At 37.9% G+C, this 19758-nt stretch overlaps 1 protein-coding gene across 2 annotated transcripts in view; it reads right to left on the bottom strand.

Annotated features, from left to right (window-relative positions):
- Positions 1–19758, bottom strand: part of NAALAD2 (N-acetylated alpha-linked acidic dipeptidase 2) — a 56154-nt gene that overhangs the window by 17527 nt on the left and 18869 nt on the right. For both annotated transcript variants that reach the window (XM_047753674.1, XM_047753675.1), the window contains exons 4-12: positions 19493–19594; positions 18674–18799; positions 15576–15762; positions 11669–11762; positions 10278–10376; positions 3537–3622; positions 2875–2994; positions 2685–2767; positions 172–235 (exon numbers count right to left, since the gene is read on the bottom strand). In XM_047753674.1, the coding sequence (XP_047609630.1) occupies positions 172–235; positions 2685–2767; positions 2875–2994; positions 3537–3622; positions 10278–10376; positions 11669–11762; positions 15576–15762; positions 18674–18799; positions 19493–19594 (961 nt within the window). The remainder of the gene's footprint in view (positions 1–171; positions 236–2684; positions 2768–2874; positions 2995–3536; positions 3623–10277; positions 10377–11668; positions 11763–15575; positions 15763–18673; positions 18800–19492; positions 19595–19758) is intronic.

Raw genomic sequence — 19758 nt, 5'->3', positions numbered from 1 at the left:
TTTATTAATCATACTGATTCATTTGAATCACAATGATTTTCTCACTGGTAAAATGGAAAATGAAGGTTTTATTTAGCTATCTCATCGGAAAAGGATAATCTTAGATGGTTTACAAGTTGAATTTGTAGACTTACACAATGGTACACTATTTAATAACAATCTGAAATTTACCTTCTACAGATGAATCTGAGTTGATATAAGCAACACCTCTCTCCTGGAGTGTTTTTACATTCTCCTATAGTTGAAGCAAAGCTGTTACTTAACTCATATTATCTACATTTGTGGAAATGTAAACAAAATTAACTTAGTATGAGTAGTCTGCAAACACCTTTATAAAATAAATACCTATCCCTTCAACCATTATTTCTGAGAAAATGCTATTAACTGGTTGGTTGACAATATTGATGCAATTAAGACCAGAAATAAAAATATTACTGCTGTAGCTACTGCTTTTAGGAACAATAGGGAGCCCCAGAGAAAAAGTATTTTCAAAATGTGGTTCTTTGCTTGCCTGCACCAGAATATGAAGGAGCAAGGCTCACAGATTCTCAGCCCCACCCCAGATCTACTGAATAAGAATTGCTCACAGTAAGGCCTGGAAATCTGTATTTTTTTAAAAAGCTATACCTGGCAATCCCTACATACATTAAAGTGTGAGATTACTCATCTGGATATCCAAGCAAATCATTTTACAAGTAAGAAGCTGGAAATTTCCATTATTCTAAATATTTAATAAAAGATATGATGAAGAAAAACAACAAATAAAAAGCAGAGGGGGATAGAGAAAAAAAACTAGAGGAGGAGAAAGATGGACAGCAGATCAAAGAAGATTCTCTCTCTCTCCCTCCTCTCCTTCCCTTCCTCTCACTCCTGTGCTGTCTCTCTCTCTGTCTCACACACTCACCCTAGAAAGATAAAGCAGAGAAAGACTAATGTCCTCACCTAGAGATGTACTATGATGACAGAGCTCTTTGCTTTTGTCTCTCTAGCTTCCTACCTTATATGAACACGTTACATAAAAGCTATGAGTGGTTATCGCACAAATAAGGATTCTTGCCTCTGCACTTGCCCACACAGGCAAAATGACAGCTGACTCTGCTATAATCAGCATTTCCATTGTAACAGATTTACAGTAGAAATAAAGAAGCGTCATTAACTATATTTTAAAAAGGTAAGTATGCTGCCAAATATCATCAAGCATCTTGTAGAAAACTGGAAACATTATTGAAATGGTCTTTTAACACACATGTATTTAAACTAATACAAGCATATGATTTTTTTTTTTTTTGGCTTTTTAGGGCTGCACCCGTGGCATATGCAAGGTCCCAGGCTAGGGGTCCAATCAGAGCTGCACCTGCTGGCCTACACCACAGCCACAGCAACGCAGGATCCAATCTGCATCCGCGACCTAAACCACAGCTCACAGTAATGCCGGATCCTTAACCCACTGAATGAAGCCAGGGATCGAACCCACATCCTCATGGATACAAGTCGGGTTTGTAACCTGCTGAGCCACAACAGGAACTCCACAGGCATATTATCTTGAACCCTGGATTTATTTTATCTTTATTTTAAGCTATTGAAATTATACAAACAGAGACATGTATTTATACATGTAGTCATAAGAAATTACCTACTTCTAAAAGTAAATGACCTGAATGAAATTCGATTCATCTAAATTAAGTCGATTCTAAAATGCATGTTCATAATACCAACATAATTATAAAACTTTGTAATGTAAATGGAATCAAATGGTACGTGATACATGTAACTGTGTATGATTTTACTCCCCTATTTATGTAATTCGTATTATTATTTTAAAGTAAAGTAAGAGGAAATGAGCCAGAAGGAAAGCATTTTAAACAGCAGACAATGGCAAGAAACATAGGATATGCATTAAAATAAAAGTTAGAGGATAGTGGAGAAAAGGTGCTTTGTGGTGCACCTGCCTTTATAAAAATGCACGAGCTTACCTTGGCACTTTTAAGAACTTAGTTACCCAACAGAGAGGCTAAGGGAAGAAGATGAAAGAAGGGAGCCTAGGAGAAACACTTAAAGCATTACAAGGCAGTGACAAACGAAAATTAACCCATATCTGAAGGAAAAAAGTAACCCCTTGAGATCATAAAGTTTTAGTAACTCAATTTACAAAATTATCACCTTTATATTCAACAATAAGGCACTTTTGTTAATGGTCAAATATACCTATGGTTACAATTACATGTGGAACTTGTAAAGGTGAAATTATAATCAAAGTCTAGTCACTGTAACAGAACATTTTATGTTGGCCTACATAGAAGAAATCCAAGGAGACTTCAAAACTCGAAAATTAGCTCCTAGGATCTGTATCACCTTTTCGATACATTAATTCACTTGTCGGAAACAGCTTGCTAGTTCTGACTACTTTCTGGGCTTACAGAATTTTCATGAAAGAAATACAAATAGAAACTAAAACAGTTTGACAATGAAAAATACATTTGTTTATGGCCCAGTAATTAAGAGGACATTCTGTTTTGTCAATCTGACACGAAAGTAAAAACAAATGCCATTTCTGAAATTTTCTTGGGTTTTTATCCAAATTAAAGCCATATTCAATTTTAATGGAAACTATTTGTGCTTATCCTGAGATACATGTATTTGTTCCCTGTTGAGCAAGAAAACAGGAACTTCTCTGTCTTATTTACCTCAGCCCATTCTGTGGAACCCAGAAGTCCAAACTCTTCTGCATCCCAGCTGGCAAAAATGATGGTTCTTCTTGGTCTCCATCCTGTAATCATTGTTATTAACATACACAGTTAGGTACACCTGCCCAAAAACCAGGGAAAATCCAGTGAGTCACTTTTCGTCATCACCCATCAAAGAAACATTACTTGCCTCTACTCATCAGTTTTCCAAAACTCCGGGCAACTTCTTGCAAAACAGCAGCCCCACTGGTTGGGTCAATACCTCCAAATACCCAGGAGTCTCGATGACCTCCCAGAATAATATACCTGTCTGGAAAGGAATGTGTTCAAATGAACTATAGCTTCGAATGCACTATAAAGAGTAGTAAATTATGTTTTTAAATGAAGAGTTCCTGTTTGGCTCAGTGGCAATGAACCCGACTAGTAACCATGAGGATGCGGGTTCAATCCCTGGCCCCACTCAGTGGGTTAAGGATCTGGCATTGCCATGAGCTGTGGTGTAGGTCACTGATGTGCCTCAGATCCTGCATTGCTGTGGCTATGGCATAGGTCAGCAGCTGCAGCTCCAATGTGACCCCTAGCCTAGGTACTTCCAGATGCTGCTGCCAACAAAGCCCTAAAAAGCAGGGGAAAAAAAAAAATCTCTAAATTAAACTTCCTCTTGCATGAGTTTCCCTATAGAAAATAATCAACACTATAAAGCAGAGGCTTCCTTCAGAATCGTACTTTTTTTTCCAATTTGTTTCACATCGGCCAGAAAAAAAAAAAAATCAATCGTTGACTAAAATGTATCTTCTCTTACTCTTTTAATCTTTGTAAAAACAAAATGTTTTTAAAAATTCACTTACTCACCAGGTTCCACAGATCCTTTGATAGTTCCAATCACATTGTAAATCCTTGTGATTTGATTGATGTTATGAACATGCATTTTAACCTTCCTAGAATGTCAAAGGGAATGAATTACTTCATAGAGAGCTTTTAAGTCTAATAGCTTTCTTCCAATGTTTTATTATAAAAAATCTCAAAAGTACAGATAACTGCATGACAGGATGATAAATTCCCATATACCCACCACCTGAATTCAGCAACTGCTAATATTGTTGAGCCATCTCTAAGTTCAGACATCAGGTATTAAGCGTGCACCTTTTTTAAATTTCAAAATTAAATTTTAAAAACCAAATACCAAGATTTTATATTTTTCCTCCCTCATAGCTCTATTGTTGATAATTATTTAAAATTCAAAATATTCTATTTTTTTTAATTCAAAATATTCTATTATTCAACTTGCCTTGGGTATTCATTCTAAAATTTGTAAATATACGCTACATAATTACAAAAATAAACAAGATAACCTGTTATCTATTAAAAGACAAAGAAGCTTATTTTTCATGTGTTTTATATTTATATTAATTCCTACAATTTGGCAACTTTTTTCTAGATTACTGAAGTAGTCTACCAGTGCATTGTTAAAGAGCTGACTGAGGGCTGCCCATAAGAAACATCACAAATTCTACTGTTAACTGGCAACTTGGGAAGCACCTGCTACAATGTACATGACAACTACATGATGAAACTTTTCCAGGCCATCACTATCGATCTGATTTGGGCTTGCCTTTTAAATATTCATTCATTGCTATCACTGACATGTGGAATCTGAAAAAAGCACACAATGAACTTCTTTGCAGAACAGATACTGACTCATAGACTTTGAAAAACTTACGGTTCCCAAAGGAGACAGTTTGGGGGGTTGGGGGATGCGCTGGGGGTGTGGGATGGAAATCCTATAAAATTGGATTGTGATGATCATTGTACAACTATAAATGTAATAAATTCATTGAGTAATAAAAATATTCATTAATCAATTACAATTAACCAAATTAGAATTCATGGGGACGTATAATCAAACTCAGAAACACAGAAAAAAAATGCCGTTCACATTTTATAAATCCAAAATGGGAATACGTTGAGCCCCTTTTTTATAAGGGAACAAAGTAACTTTTTACCTATGACAGGCTTGCAAGAGGTGGGCAGGGAATCTCAGAAGGTTCTCATTTTTAGTTCATTTTAGAAGAACTGACACCCACGCACCTACAGCCAACTAATCCATAACAAAGGAGGCAAGAATATACAATGGAGAAAGGACAGCTTGTTCAATAAGTGGTGCTGGGAAAACAGTACAGCCACATGGAAAAGAATGAAATGAGAACACTCCCTAACACCAGACACAAAAATAAACTCCAAATGGATTAAAGCCCTAGACATAAGCCCAGACACTATCAAACTCTTAGAGCAAAACATAGGCCAAACACTCTCTGACATAAATGACAGCAACATCTTCTCAGATCCACCTCTTAGAGGAATGACAATAAAAAGAAAAAGAAGGGGAGTTCCCGTCGTGGCGCAGTGGTTAACGAATCTGACTAGGAACCATGAGGTTGCGGGTTCGGTCCCTGCCCTTGCTCAGTGGGTTAACGATCCGGCGTTGCCGGGAGCTGTGGTGTAGGTTGCAGACGCGGCTCGGATCCTGCGTTGCTGTGGCTCTGGCGTAGGCTGGGGGCTACAGCTCCGATTCAACCCCTAGCCTAGGAACCTCCATATGCCGCGGGAGCGGCCCAAGAAATAGCAACAACAACAACAACAACAACAACAACAAAAAGAAAAAGAAACAAATGGGACCTAATCAAACCAAAAAGTTTCTGCACAGCAAAGGAATCCCTAAACAAAATGAAAAGACAACCCACAGAATGGGAGAAAAATCTTTGCAAATGAATCAACGGACAAGGGATTAACCTCCAACATTTACAAACACCTTCTGTGCTCCATACCCAAAAAACAAACAACCCCATCCAAAAATGGGCAGAAGATCTAAACAGACGGTTCTCCAAAGAAGACATACAGATGGCCAAAAAACATGAAAAGATGTTCAACATCACTCATGATTAGAGAAAGGCACATCAAAACCACGATGAGGTACCATCTTACACCAGCCATTATGGCCATCATCCAAAAGTCTACAAACAAGTGCTGGAGAGGGTGTGGAGAAAAAGGAACCCTAGTACACTGTTGGTGGGATTGTAAATTGGTGCAACCACTGTGAAAAGCAGTATGGAGCTTCCTCAGAAAACTCAAAATAGAACTACCATTCGATCCAGCAATCCCACTCCTGGGCATCTATCCAGAGAAAACCATGACTCGCAAAGACACATGCACTCTGATGTTCATTGCAGCACTGTTTGTAGCAGCCAAGACATGGAAACAACCCAAATGTCCATCGACAGAGGAGTGGCTCAAGAAGATATTGTACATATACACAATGGAGTATTACTCAGCCATTAAAAGGAATGAAATACCGGCATTCTTACAACATGGATGTACCTAGAAATTATCATGCTGAGTGAAGTCAGCCACACGATGAGACACCAACATCAAATGCTTTCACTGACATGTGGAATCTGAAAAAAGGACAGACTGAACTTCTTTTCAGAACAGATGCTGACTCACAGACTTTGAAAAAATTATGGTCTCCGGAGGAGACGGTTTGGGGGGGTGGGGGGTTGTGCTTGGGTGGTTGGATGGAAATCCTGTGAAATTGGATTGTGATGATCATTATACAACTACAGATGTGATAAATTCATTGAGAAATAAATAAATAAATAAATAAAAATAGAAGAACTGACAAGTTAAAACCTGTATATTGTTAGGTGAAAATTCTGATCTGATTTTTCCCTCCAAAAGTACATTCCGAATACATATTTAATTCATGCGCAACATTCAGCTAAAAGTGCCTTTGGGTGTTTTTTGCACTTTAAGACATTGAATATAAGATTTATTTTTGTTGCTGAGAGAAAAATAGCAAAATGCAGAAATATTGTTTGGCACGTATTTCTAAATATATAAGTCCAATCTATTAGTTAGAAAGCCAACTTCATTGATGTTCGGCCATTAAATGAAGAAAATTAGAAAAGAATGATGTAACAATGCAGAATGTGGAAAAATCCCTTTTATTCTAAACATGAAAATAAACATAGGCTGTCTGCTTGGATTGTCAAAGCAGCTCATCCACTTCTTTAGTCCTTGCATCTTTCTAGTTTTTAGTGCCCGTGACTCCAAAAGAGTCTAAAAGAATTATCTAGGGAGGTGCTGCTATGGCTTCCAGTGAGGTCGGTGTGAACAGTGTGGGCTAGGCAACTGAAGTTCCCAAAATTCCAGACAACTTAGGAGACTGGCTTTGGGGTGTCTACCCCTTCCCAAGCAAAAGGAATTACTTCCAGAAGAACCTGATCCTCCATTTGAGACTCCTTGCTGCAGGAGTCTGACTGGCCAGGAATTTGAGTGACACTGACCTACCTAATGGCACATCAGTCAGGGATGTAGCCATAAAGGCACATGGAACCCCTGTGCTGGATTTGAACCTTCCAAAAACAGAGCCTCCCATCTGCAACCACCATAAGACTTGCCCTGACAGCTAAAGTTCAATTCAGAAGGGCACCTTTCCTTCCCTGCCTGATTTCCTTTCCTTCGCTGAGTCCACTCAGAACAGCCTTCTCCAGTCAGCAGGCAGGCTGCAGTGAGAGTGTCCTCTGGAGTTCCCATTGGGGCTCGGTGGGTTAAGAACTTGACTAGTATCCATGAGGAGGCAGGTTCAATCCCTGGCCCCACTCAGTGGGTTAAGGATTCAGCATTGCCATAAGCTGTGGTGTAGGTCTCTGATGCAGCTCAGATCTGATATTGCTGTGGCTGTGACACAGGCCAGCTGCTGTAGCTCCAATTTGACCCCTTGCCCAGGAACTTCCAATTGCTGTAGGTGCAGCCCTAAAAAGAAGAGGGGAAAAAAAAAAAGCGTCCTCTTCCATAAAATTCTATATATAGTTCCTAGGATTCAAACAGTTGTTTGAATACACAAACATGAAACCTCACATAACAGATGGCTCCCTGTAAAGTAACACACAGATTATTTATGGGGTGGGGGGGCAGTCCCCCAACCCCTGAGTTGTTTAGGGGTCAGCTATATTTGTTCCACTATCACTTCAAATTTATCATGTTCCGAATAAACTGAACTTTAGAATACAGGCTTCATAGGGAAGAGATTTTTTTTTTTTTTACCTATTTTGTTCACTGCTGAATCCCTCTTACCCAAAAGGATGCTAGGGGTGTAGTAAATACTCAATAATTGTAAATTGAATGAATAGACTCCTATATAGAAAGACTAAGAACCACCCTAGCTCATCCATCAGAGTTATCTGTGCCGATCAATGTCACTGTCGTTGACTATTTTATGACTCTGTAGAAATGTAATTAGACAAGCAATTCATGTCCACTGAAATGCACAGTTTGTCCAGTGAATGTTCAATTGACTTTCCTCCCCCAATGTGGAAGAAATCTATTTTTCTGCTATTAAGCACACTCTTTTCAGCTAATGAGCTCATTTTTTGTATCCTCTTTGAATTCTCCTTTGAACTCCTTTCTAGTCCCCTTACAAATTCATGCATTAAATAAAATTTTTACACACATTTTGTATTTGTATGAGGATTATGGTTTTACTTTAAAAAAAAAAAAAAAAAAAGTCCAGGAGTTCCCAACATGGCACAGCGGAAACAAATCCGACTAGGAACTATGAGGTTGCAGGTTCGATCCCTGGCCTCACTCAGTGGGTTAAGGATCCAGCGTTGCCATGAGCTGTGGTGTAATGACAGACGCAGCTCAGATCTGGCGTTGCTCTGGCGTAGGCCGGCAGCTACAGCTCCGATTAGACCCTGAGCCTGGGAACCTCCATATGCCACAGGTGCAGCCCTGAAAAGATAAAAGACAAAAAAAAAAAATCCTTTATCATTTTTAGAAGTCCCACTGAGATGTACAATGGATTCTTCTTGAAGAACCAAGAACAAGCAGCTTAAATCCAGACATGCCTTCCTTTGCCTCACAGACGTAAATCCCAAGCAGCAACAGAATTTTATCTTTGCTGAATCTTTGTATCTCTAACTTAACTATTTTCTACTGATTTTGTGTGTTGTTTACGTTTCCAGTTTCTTTACAGAAGTTAAGTTATTCTCCACCTGTGGTGGCAACACTGAGGAAACTAGTTTCATATCTGATCATTTGGTAATCTCTCTAAATGGATCAAAAGATTATCAAGATTTCTGCTAGGTGAGAAATGTCTTATTTTTAACAATTTTCTTTTAAAATGTGTGTATCTGTCCATTTTGAGTTCAAATCAAACGGGAATTTGTGCCCGTGGTGAAGCTGAAAATCTTTTGGATATTCTGACTAGGGGAAAATTTCTGAGTTTCCTCTTGAACAGTGATTCAAGCTATTTATTTTTGCTTTCTCTGTGTCTGTATGTGTCTGTTTATAAATCAGAAAGGCCTACATCTTTCATGGTGTATCTCTAGAGGGTATTAATAATTAGATAATAAAGTCTCCTATTAAAGGAACTCCATTCTAATTGAGTTCGAGAGAAGCACTTATCTAAAATATTTGCAAAATTCCTGTAAACTAAAATTAAATACTTTAAAAGTTCTGAAATTTAAAAAAAAAAAAAAAAAAAAAACTCTTATAGAACTTCAAAAGGATGCCAAGAATCTAAATTCACATTAAGGTAAATTGTTAGCAAACAAGACTGGTTTAATAATGTTAACTTAAGAAAAACGGCCATATCTTATCTGAATCATCAGTGTTACGTTTCCCTTTCCCTCTACATTTCAAGCAAATCAAAGAACTGAACGTTCTGATCATGCCAGGCTGTTTCCCGATCTGTACAAGCTGTTCTCCGCAGCTGGCATTTCCTCCTATCTTGATCCAGGGGAAAAAGTATTACTCTTTCGGTAAAAAGAAGCTCAATGAACACACATTCTGGGATCGCTCCTTCTCTACAACAATGCTGTCATGGATTCATAACAGTAATAACCAAAATGATAAATATATTGAGCCTTAAACCAGTTACACTTACTCATCTAACCTACCCACACAGGAAGGGATCAATAAAGGTTGATTCCTTTCCTCTCTTCACTCCATCCCTGAATTTAACCTAGTGCTTTACAGGCATTTTGACACTTATCTGAGAAACAGTTTTAAAAACAGGTGAAAAAGGAGGTTAAAATGTTAAACCCGTAACTACAAGGTAGTAATCTGTGATATTTACAAATCAAATCCTGTGATATTACCATTGGAACTCTTACACCATAAGTAACTCTTAAGTGATATAACATGATCAATAGTTTGTTATGAAATATGAGAAAAATATAAGCAAAATACATACAGCAGAAGAGTTATCTTGACATTTTTTCCATTAAACATATAAATCTTGGCGTTCCCGTTGTGGCTCAGGGGAAATGAATCTGACTAGCATCCACGAGGAAGCAGGTTCCATCCCTGGCCTTGCTCAGTGGGTTAAAGATCTGGTGTTGCCATGAGCTTGAGTGTAGGTTGCAGACACACGGCTTGGATCCCGCGTTGTGTGGCTGTGGTGTAGGCCGGCAGATGCAGCTCTGACTGGACCCCTAGCCTGGGAACCTCTATATGCCACGGGTGTGGCCCTAAAAAGCAAAAATACATGCATATATTTTTTTCTATGATAGTAAAGTAACATAAAATTACCTGAAAGTATCATGCCCTGCAAAGCCAGGGCCGATATTGTAATCCACATTAAGACTTCCCTTCCAGCTCTCATCTGGGGCAGCAGTTCCTCCTAAATAGCTGTCAAGGGAAAATGAAAACGACAGAAAAGGGCTGAGCATCAGGCTTTCTCAGAAGAAACCATGAAGTGTGCTGATGAGACATTTCATTCATTCATTTAACAAATATATATTGAGGATTTACTAGGTGGCAGGTACTGTAAAATTCCTTTCCTTTGTGGAGTATACAGTCTAGTGAGAGAGCCATAACTGAGATAAGAAAAATACTGAGGAGTTCCCGTCGTGGCGCAGTGGTTAATGAATCTGACTGGGAGCCATGAGGTTGGGGGTTCGACCCCTGGCCTTGTTCGGTGGGTTAGGGATCCGGCGTTGCCGTGAGCTGTGGTGTAGGTTGCAGATGCGGCTCGGATCCCATGTTGCTGTGGCTCTGGCATAGGCTGGTAGCTACAGCTCCGATTTGACCCCGAGCCTGGGAAACCTCCAAATGCCACGGGAGCGGCCCTAGAAAAGGCAAAAAGACAAAAAAAGAAAAAAAAAGAAAAATACCGAATATGTTAGTGATAAGAGCTAAGGAGAAAACAACCAAAAGAGTGAGCGGAAACAGGAAGCATCAGTCTCTTTACTTGGACTTTGATGATGTATCTAGGAAAGCATTAGGTCTAAGAAATCCTGAACCTATGAAATTCATGACTGTGTGAATGGGAAGAAAGTAACTGCTAGGGAAGGCGATTACACAGTAGCCTCCCATAAAGCAATTATTAAACTGTACTGGCACATACATTAAAAAAAAAAATAGAAGTCGGAAGACTTGAAAAGGAACAGCAGTTAGAAAATGAAACAAACATTAATTGAATGTTTATCATATTATAGACACTTGACATGCATGAGCTCATCTGCTTCTTATAGTAACTCCATAAGGGAGAAACTATTTCTGTCTTCATTTTAGGAGCCTGAATCAGACACAGACTGAGTAACTGGCACAAGTTCACACACCTAGTGAGTGGTAGACATTATCACATTTTTTTTAAATGCCGGTCAAATGCAAAGATCAAATGAAGGCCTAAAAAAATCTAACTACTTGAAAAATCTCAAATCAGCATTTTCATCTTTGGATATAGTTTTTGCTGTCAAGACTTTCATTTGTAGCAAAGCGATGTTTTCTTAGTCATTAAACTGGCTGCTCTTCTCTTAAAGGAATAAAAAGAAGGTGTGTTTTATTATTCCTACTTCAGCAGTCATCCTGATAAAATGATAAAAGACTTTCGTTTTAACATAATTAGGTCGCATTGGTTTTAGAAGAGAAAACGGACATATGAAGGTAAAGTATTCTCAAACCCAACTAGAAAACTATACCGTAGTATTATTTCTGCATCATTATATCCAATGGGATGCACAGGGATTTGGGGGATTCCCACTCCATCTTCAACATCAAGTCTGAAGGTGTACTCTACAAAAATCAATTGCATAAAGGGAAAACAATTGAAGAATCTGAGCAAAGGGTATAAAGGAATTTCTTTTATTACTTTTGCAGATTTCCTGTTTGAAATTATACTCAGAATTTAAAGTTCCCCAAAAGTCAATGATTGTTTATCTAATACGGTCCATTTAATTTGACAGTAAGAAATTAAGTCTTTTTTTTTTCTTTTTTTTGGCTGTGCCCATGGCATATGTACGTTCCCGAGTCAGGGATCAAACCCACGGCCACAGCACAAGCCAAGCCACTGTTGCGAAAATGCCAGATCCTTAGCCTAACAAGAGAACTCCAAATCATTTCTATTCTAAGGTAAAAACAATTACAGAAATTATAGACTCCCAAACTTGCTTTGACATCTCATAATTCTCCTGAATTTTACAAGAATATTTTATTTCCTCAAGGATATCTTGAATCCTTCTTAGAGAAACTACCTGGAAAATGTGTCCCAGATTCTGAACTATAAAGAACTATAAAAAAGGGAATTTATAAGCTGTTGAGAATAAGTGATCTTATTCAAATAGTAACACAATATTCTTCCTAAAGGAAACTGAAAAAGTCTGTCAGGCTTAAAACCTAATTGGGCCTTTTGCTTTCAGCCAAAATAGAGTTCTGCACAGCATTAAAACACCTCTCTTAGAAAAAAGGGACGTTTCAAACAAATGACATCCAATTCCACTTTAAGAAACTAGATAAGAGCAAATGCAGCAAAAATAAGCAGGAAATAGGATATATTAAAGATCAGAGTAGAAATATAATACATAGGAAATAGAAAAATAGAGTTTGTCAATGAAATCCAAAGCTTGTTCTGAGAGGATTAATAAAATTGATAAATCTCTAGCAAGACAGATCAGGAAAAGAAGGAAAAAAGATATAAAACTGCCAACATCAGGAATAAAGAAGAGACTAGTACTCCAGTACCTGCAGACAAGAGAGAGAAGGGGGAGATTATTATGAAAAACTCTATGCCCATTAATTCAACAACTTAGAAGAAATGGACAAAATCCTTAAAGGACACAAACTACCAAAGCACACTCAAGAATAAACAGATAACCTAAACTGCCCCTCTCTCTCTCTATATATATATATATATGAAATTTAATTTGCAATTAAAAACATTCCTACCAACAAAAGGTCAGGCCCATATAGATTCACTGAAGAATTCTACCAAACATTTACAGACAAAAAATCTACCCCATTCTATATAAATACCTGCAAAAAATAAAGGAGATACAATAGTTCCCAACTCATTTCATGAGGCCAACATTCTAATATCAAAATGAGACAGAGATATTACAAGAGAATAAACCAAGAGTCCAACTTCTCTTATGTCTAAAGACAGATTCTTAAAATGCTTTTAGCACAAATCTAACAATATACCAACAATATATGATAATATTATTATATAATAACATATATATAATAATAATGTAGAGTTTATCCCAGGTTTGGGTCTACCATTCAAAAATCAATCTGTATAACTTTAAAAAAGTAAATAACAACTTGTGATCATTTCAATAGCTGCAGTAAAAATATTTGACAAAATTCAATATATATTGCTAGATAAATATGCTAAGATTAAAACGTCATAGCACTTTAGGATAGAGGTGAACCTCTTCAATCTGATACAAAGAATCTATAAAAACCCCACAGCTTGGAGTTCCCGTCGTGGCGCAGTGGTTAACGAATCCGACTAGGAACCATGAGGTTGCGGGTTCGGTCCCTGCCCTTGCTCAGTGGGTTAACGATCTGGTGTTGCCGTGAGCTGTGGTGTAGGTTGCAGATGCAGCTTGGATCCCGCGTTGCTGTGGCTCCAGCGTAGGCTGGTGGCTACAGCTCCAATTCGACCCCTAGCCTGGGAACCTCCATATGCCGCTGGAGCGGCCCAAGAAATAGCAAAAAAAAAAAAAAAAAGAAAAGAAATAAAACTCTGTATTTAAAATGAGATTATCATCTATCCAAAAACCCTGATAAAATCCAAAAAACCTCGTAGAACAAATTATTGAGCGTAACAAGTTCTTAGAATACAAGATCAATATATTTCTTCTAGAAATAAAATATGTCTATTTAGTGGTAATAGCCAATTGGAAATTGAAATTTAAAATATAAATTTAGGAGTTCCTGTCGTGGCGCAGTGGTTAACGAATCCGACTAGGAACCATGCAGCTGTGAGTCTGATCCCTGGCCTTGCTCAGCGGGTTAAGGATCTGGCATTGCCGTGAGCTGTGGTGTAGGGTTGCAGACGTGGCTCAGATCCCGAGTTGTTGTGGCTCTGGTGTAGGCCGGTGGCTACAGCTCTGGTTAGACCCCTAGCCTGGGAACCTCCATATGCCACGGGAAACAGCCCTAGAAAAGGCAAAAAGACAAAATATATATATATTTATGTATGTATGTATATATATTTATATTTATGTGTATAAATATAAATATATTTATGTGTATATATATTTATGTGTTTATATATGTATATATACATAAATTTAAAATAGCATGAAACTACGAAAAGATTATGAACAAATGTGGAAAAAAAAGGCAGGATCTGTACAGTGAAACTACAAACATGCTGAGAGAAATTAAAGAATACCTAGTAAATGAAGAGTTGTACCATGTTAACTGATCAGAAAAGCCAATGTTTTTAAAGATGTCATTTCTCCCCAAAGCGACCTATAGGTTTAATTCAATTTCAATCAACTTCGCAGAAGGCTTTTTAGTAGAAATTGATGAGTCGGTTCCAAAATTCACATGGGAGTTACCGCTATGGCACAGTGGGTTAAGAATCCAACTGTATCCACAAAACCTCTAAAAAAGAACTGTAACTTGGAGGACTGACAGAACTATTGGAATGAAAGTTAAAAAGATCAACCGCGCTAAGTGTTGACAAGGAGGCAGCAAACGGGACGCTCACATACTGTTGCTAGAGTGTAAAACGGTACCACTTCAGAAAACAATTTGAAAATGTGTTTTAAAAGTAAACATCTTCATACTATCCAGCAAATCCACTTCTACGTATTTACTCAAGAAAAACAAAAGCATACATGTAGAAAAAGACTTACATACAACCGTTCATGGCAGTTCTATGTGTAATATCCCACATATGGAAAGGAATCCAAATTTCCAACAAGTGAATAGACAAATTGCAGAATATCCATTCACTGGACTACTACTCAGAAAAAAGAGAGACAGAAGAAGGAAGGGAGAGAGCACTATGGACACAGGCATCAACATAGATGAATCTCAAAATAATTATGCTGAGAGAAAGCAAATTGATAATTGCCTAGGGATGGGCAGGGGAGGGGTAGGAAGAGTTGAGAGGATGGCAATACAAAAAGGTCTGGGGACATTTGGAGGGTAATGGGTATGTTCATTACTTAATTGTGGAGATGGTTACACGAACGTCAGAACGCTTCACTTTACATATTAAATAACACAAACAAACTCATTGGTACTTTTAAAAATAGAAATGTGTGGTCTAGAGCATAACACCACTAGGCAGTTCAGAAACCCTAAGTTTTAGTTTGGTAAGAGTGCTGTTACTTTGGACAGGAAGATCTGTATTTCCGAACCTCCACTAAAGGTAGAGAGAGAACTGAATTGACCCCTCCCCTCCCCATGTCCACACCTCATGAAAATTTAGTAACTGAAATACTAAAAGGGAAATGTTTTTGAATTCCTAGCAACATAAATCCTAAATATAACTGACACAGTTTTAATGTTATTCTATAAATGCCTTCTGTAAGGGCAAGCAGTATTTCTGCAAAAATTAATAGACCATATCGGCTCATCTATTACCTTTAGCTGGATAGCCTGGAGTGAGCGGGTCACCAGCACCATTTAAATTTAACACATTTCCTCTCTGGACTCCCGTTCCAGGAAGGTTCCATCCTTTGGGATACGGCTGTACCCCAGGGGCAGAGTAGTCAGCTGGATCTGAGTATAAGATGATTCCTTTGGCTCCTGCTAACATGGCATTTTTAACCTGCAGGAGCAATGTGCAATCCATAATGTAGAAACGGCAAATAACTGACTTGCCCATCTAAGAGAATATAAACTTAATAATGTTAGCAAATTTTCACACTGCCTTTTTTTTTTTTTTTTTGCTCTTTGTAGGGCTGCATCCATGGCACATGGAGGTTCCCAAGCTAGGGGTCAAATCGAAGCTGTAGCTGCCTGCCTACACCAGAGCCACAGCAAGGTGGGATCCGAGCTACCACCTACACCACAGCTCATGGCAACACCAGATCCCTAACCCACTGAGCGCCAAGGTCAGGGATCAAACAAGGGTCCTCATGGACACTAGTCAGGTTCATTAACCACTGAGCTACAATGGGAACTCCTATACATCACTTTTTTCTCTCTGCCTTGCATACAATTTCTCTCTTGGTGCAACAATTCTCATTTATTCAATGTTGACTCCAAACAAGTTACTGCTCTTTCTGTGAAACGTTCCTACTGCCCTGTCCCTAAAACTGTAAAATTAATATCTCCCTTCTCTACACGTCTTTCTATATTTTATATAGATTTCTATTATGGGGTGGACCAAAGCATTATAATCTGTCTTTTAAATATGTTTCTCTCCTATGATACTGAGGGTGTTTTTGAGAACAGGTAGTCTGTCTCATTCACTTCTAATTATCCACCCTCCAACATCTGGTGAACCATAGAGAAAGAACTCTACAAATACTTGTGGAACTAAATGAATTTAAAATTCTACACAGAATAGTCAGTGTATGAAACACTGCCCATACGGTTCCGTAAGCATTTTCCTAACAATCCAAACAAACTACAAATAGGAAAAATCTATCCTGATAGATACTGAATTCTTCATTATCAGAAGTCTTGTAGCAAAATATAGATAACCTTCTTCCTCAAGTGAAACACTTTCCAATATTCTGAAATCACTCGTAATATTAGAAAGAATACAATCTGTCACAATCTTTTGAAGCACAATCCATGATGCCTATCAAACTTTTCAAATAACATACAACTGATCATTAAATGACCAATGCAAGGTTAATTCAAGAATAATTTATAGTTTGCCCTACATATCTGCCATTTTTCTGCATCTGCAGATTTAACCAACTTCCAACCATGTAGTATGGTAGCATTTACTACTGAAAATTATCAGGAGTTCCCGTCGTGGCACAGTGGTTAATGAATCCGACTAGGAACCATGAGGTTGCGGGTTCAGTCCCTGCCCTTGCTCAGTGGGTTAACGATCCTGCGTTGCCGTGAGCTGTGGTGTAGGTTGCAGACGCGGCTTGGATCCCGTGTTGCTGTGGCTCTGGCGTAGGCCGGTGGCTACAGCTCCGATTCGACCCCTAGCCTGGGAACCTCCATATGCCGCTGGAGCGGCCCAAAGAAATAGCAAAAAAAAAAAAAGACCAAAAAAAAAGTATCCATGTATAAGTGGACCTATGTATTTCAAACCTGTGCTGTTCAAGAGTCAACTGTGCACTATAATTTAGCCACTCAACTTCTAGGGATGAATCTATACTACAAAAATCTTGATACAAATATTCAAGTCCATATGGATAAAGACATTCACAAAACAATTATTTGTAGCAACAAACTTAAAACAAGCCAAGCATCTGTTAACAGAGGAATGGTTAAATAAATTGCTTATCAATTCTGTGAAACATTATGGAGCCATCTAAAATAATGAGGTATTTACTTAATAAGAAGTTACTGGAGTTCCCGTCTGGCTCAGCGGTTAACGAATCCGACTAGGAACCATGAGGTTGCAGGTTCGATCCCTGGGCCTTGCTAAGTGGGTTGGGGATCCAGCGTTGCCATGAGCTGTGGTGTAGGTTGCAGACTCAGCTTGGATCCCGCGTTGCTGTGACTCTGGCGTAGGCCATGACTACAGCTGTTATTAGACCCCTAGCCTGGGAACCTCCATATGCCTCAGGAGCTGCCCAAGAAATGGTAAAAAGACCAAAAAAAAAAAGAAGTTACTAAGAAATTACTAAGTACCAGCAACTATTCTAAGTGTTCTCAAAAGTAAACCTTATGAGGATTCTAAGAGATTAGTGTTATTACACATTCCTATTTCATAAAGAAACACTAGCACAGAGAATTTAAATAACTTGCTTACCATGAAAAATCTAGAGTATAGGGGGCCCAGACTAGACCAGAACCCAAGTCATATGGGTGTAGAGACCTATACTCTAAACCCTTTCATTACACAACTCTCAACGTGTTGACATGGAAGAAATCCTGGAGTCATTGCTGAGTGAAAAATAAAGTTATATTATATATAGTATCTGACGCTCTCTTTGTAAAAGAAAAATTATGTAAAATTAGTATATAGAGACATATTCACGTCATAAAATTAGGACTGGAAAGAGCTATTATTATTGATTATGTCTGGGCAATGAAACTGAGTAATATATGGGAGATTTTCATTTTTTAGTTTATATAAACTTTCTTCAATTAAAGTAAAAAGCAGGAGTTCCCATCATGGTGCAGTGGAGACAAATCTGACTAGGAACCATGAGGTTGCGGGTTCAATCCCTGGCCTCGCTCAGTGGGTTAAGGACCCAGCATTGCCATGAGCTATGGTGTAGGTGGCAGACGCACCTCTGATCCCACGTTGCTGTGGCTCTGGCGTAGGCTGGCAACAAAAGCTCCGATTCAAGCCCTGGCCTGGGAACCTCCACATGCCGCGGGTACACCCTAAAAAAGACAAAAAAAAAAAAGACACACAAAAAGGTAAAAAGCAACATTTCTGGTAATAAAATTATTAAAAATAATAATCCTAAAAAACAAGAATTTTTTGTGCAACCAGGAAAAGAGCAAATTTATATACAACCGTACATGCAAGCTGGTTATTTATATTTACAGGTCATATCCTATATTTTCCCTCTAGAAAAGCAAATAACACCTACTTTATTTCCTCTGAAGATTTTCCCATATCTTGCAATAACAATCTTTCCAGTGCAATTGATGTTCAGCTCTCTCTCTAGCTTGAAAAAGTCTTCTGTACGAGCATAGTTCACATATATAAGCTCTCCCTGTAGGAAAACAAAAACAAAACAAAACACATATAATACTGCCGTAATAAAAAGAAAACCAAAGTCTGCCGCACAATAATGTAATATCAAAAGTTATCTTTCCTGCCTTGTGCTTAATGAAAAGATCTGTGCTAATTCTGCAGACATCTTTAAAAAAATATTTCAGTATTCTGAAAGTTAAAAAAAGACAATATGTAAAACATTTTAAACAGTGCATTCTGTTTTGCAGAAATTAGTATATACTAAGCCATAGGAAATAGGATAAGTAAAAATGACTTCAACAAACCTAATTATGTTTACTTTCAACCATGGTATTAATTTAAGAACTTCTATGGTGTCATCTATAAAATCAGATCTATAAATCTCTATAACAAAGTCAGACTATGAACAAAGGAAAAAACCCTTAAAAAATATCAACTGCCCTTATTGAAATAAAGTGATGCTCCGCCGGTTGTTTGTTTATTTCAAACAGTGGCATCTGCTACATCAGGGTCTGATTTTCCCATCTTTATTTTCTTTCCTTTTTTTCTTTCTTAAAAAATATTTTTAAAGGAGGGTATGCATAGCAATGAACCTCAAAGTATGAATCAGCATGTACGACCCACCGAATCCCCTAAGGTTTTAGTCCACTACATAGGTTTTATGTAACAAAGAAAGGTTTAAGAGTTGAATAAAAGAAGTCTTTTATTTTACCTCTGGCATGCCTTGGGGTGAAAAAGCGTTATATGGCGGTACAACATTTTTAACATTCTCATAACCCTCTGGTGGCGGCTCCAGGTATGAGGTTTTGAAAATCTAGTAGGAATTAAAACACAGGAAGTTAGAAATATTAGATTGTTCTTATGAATAATGCATTTTTAATGGCTTAAAATAAATTGTGGTGAATTAAACTCAATTAAAATTTGTAGGATGTTCATCTCTGTTGTTGGTTAAATGTTTATAACACGAAGCCCTTACTT

This window comes from Phacochoerus africanus, chromosome 11, assembly GCF_016906955.1.
Source record: "Phacochoerus africanus isolate WHEZ1 chromosome 11, ROS_Pafr_v1, whole genome shotgun sequence".
Lineage (NCBI taxonomy): Eukaryota > Metazoa > Chordata > Mammalia > Artiodactyla > Suidae > Phacochoerus > Phacochoerus africanus.
This window is presented reverse-complemented; position numbering and strand designations above follow the sequence as displayed.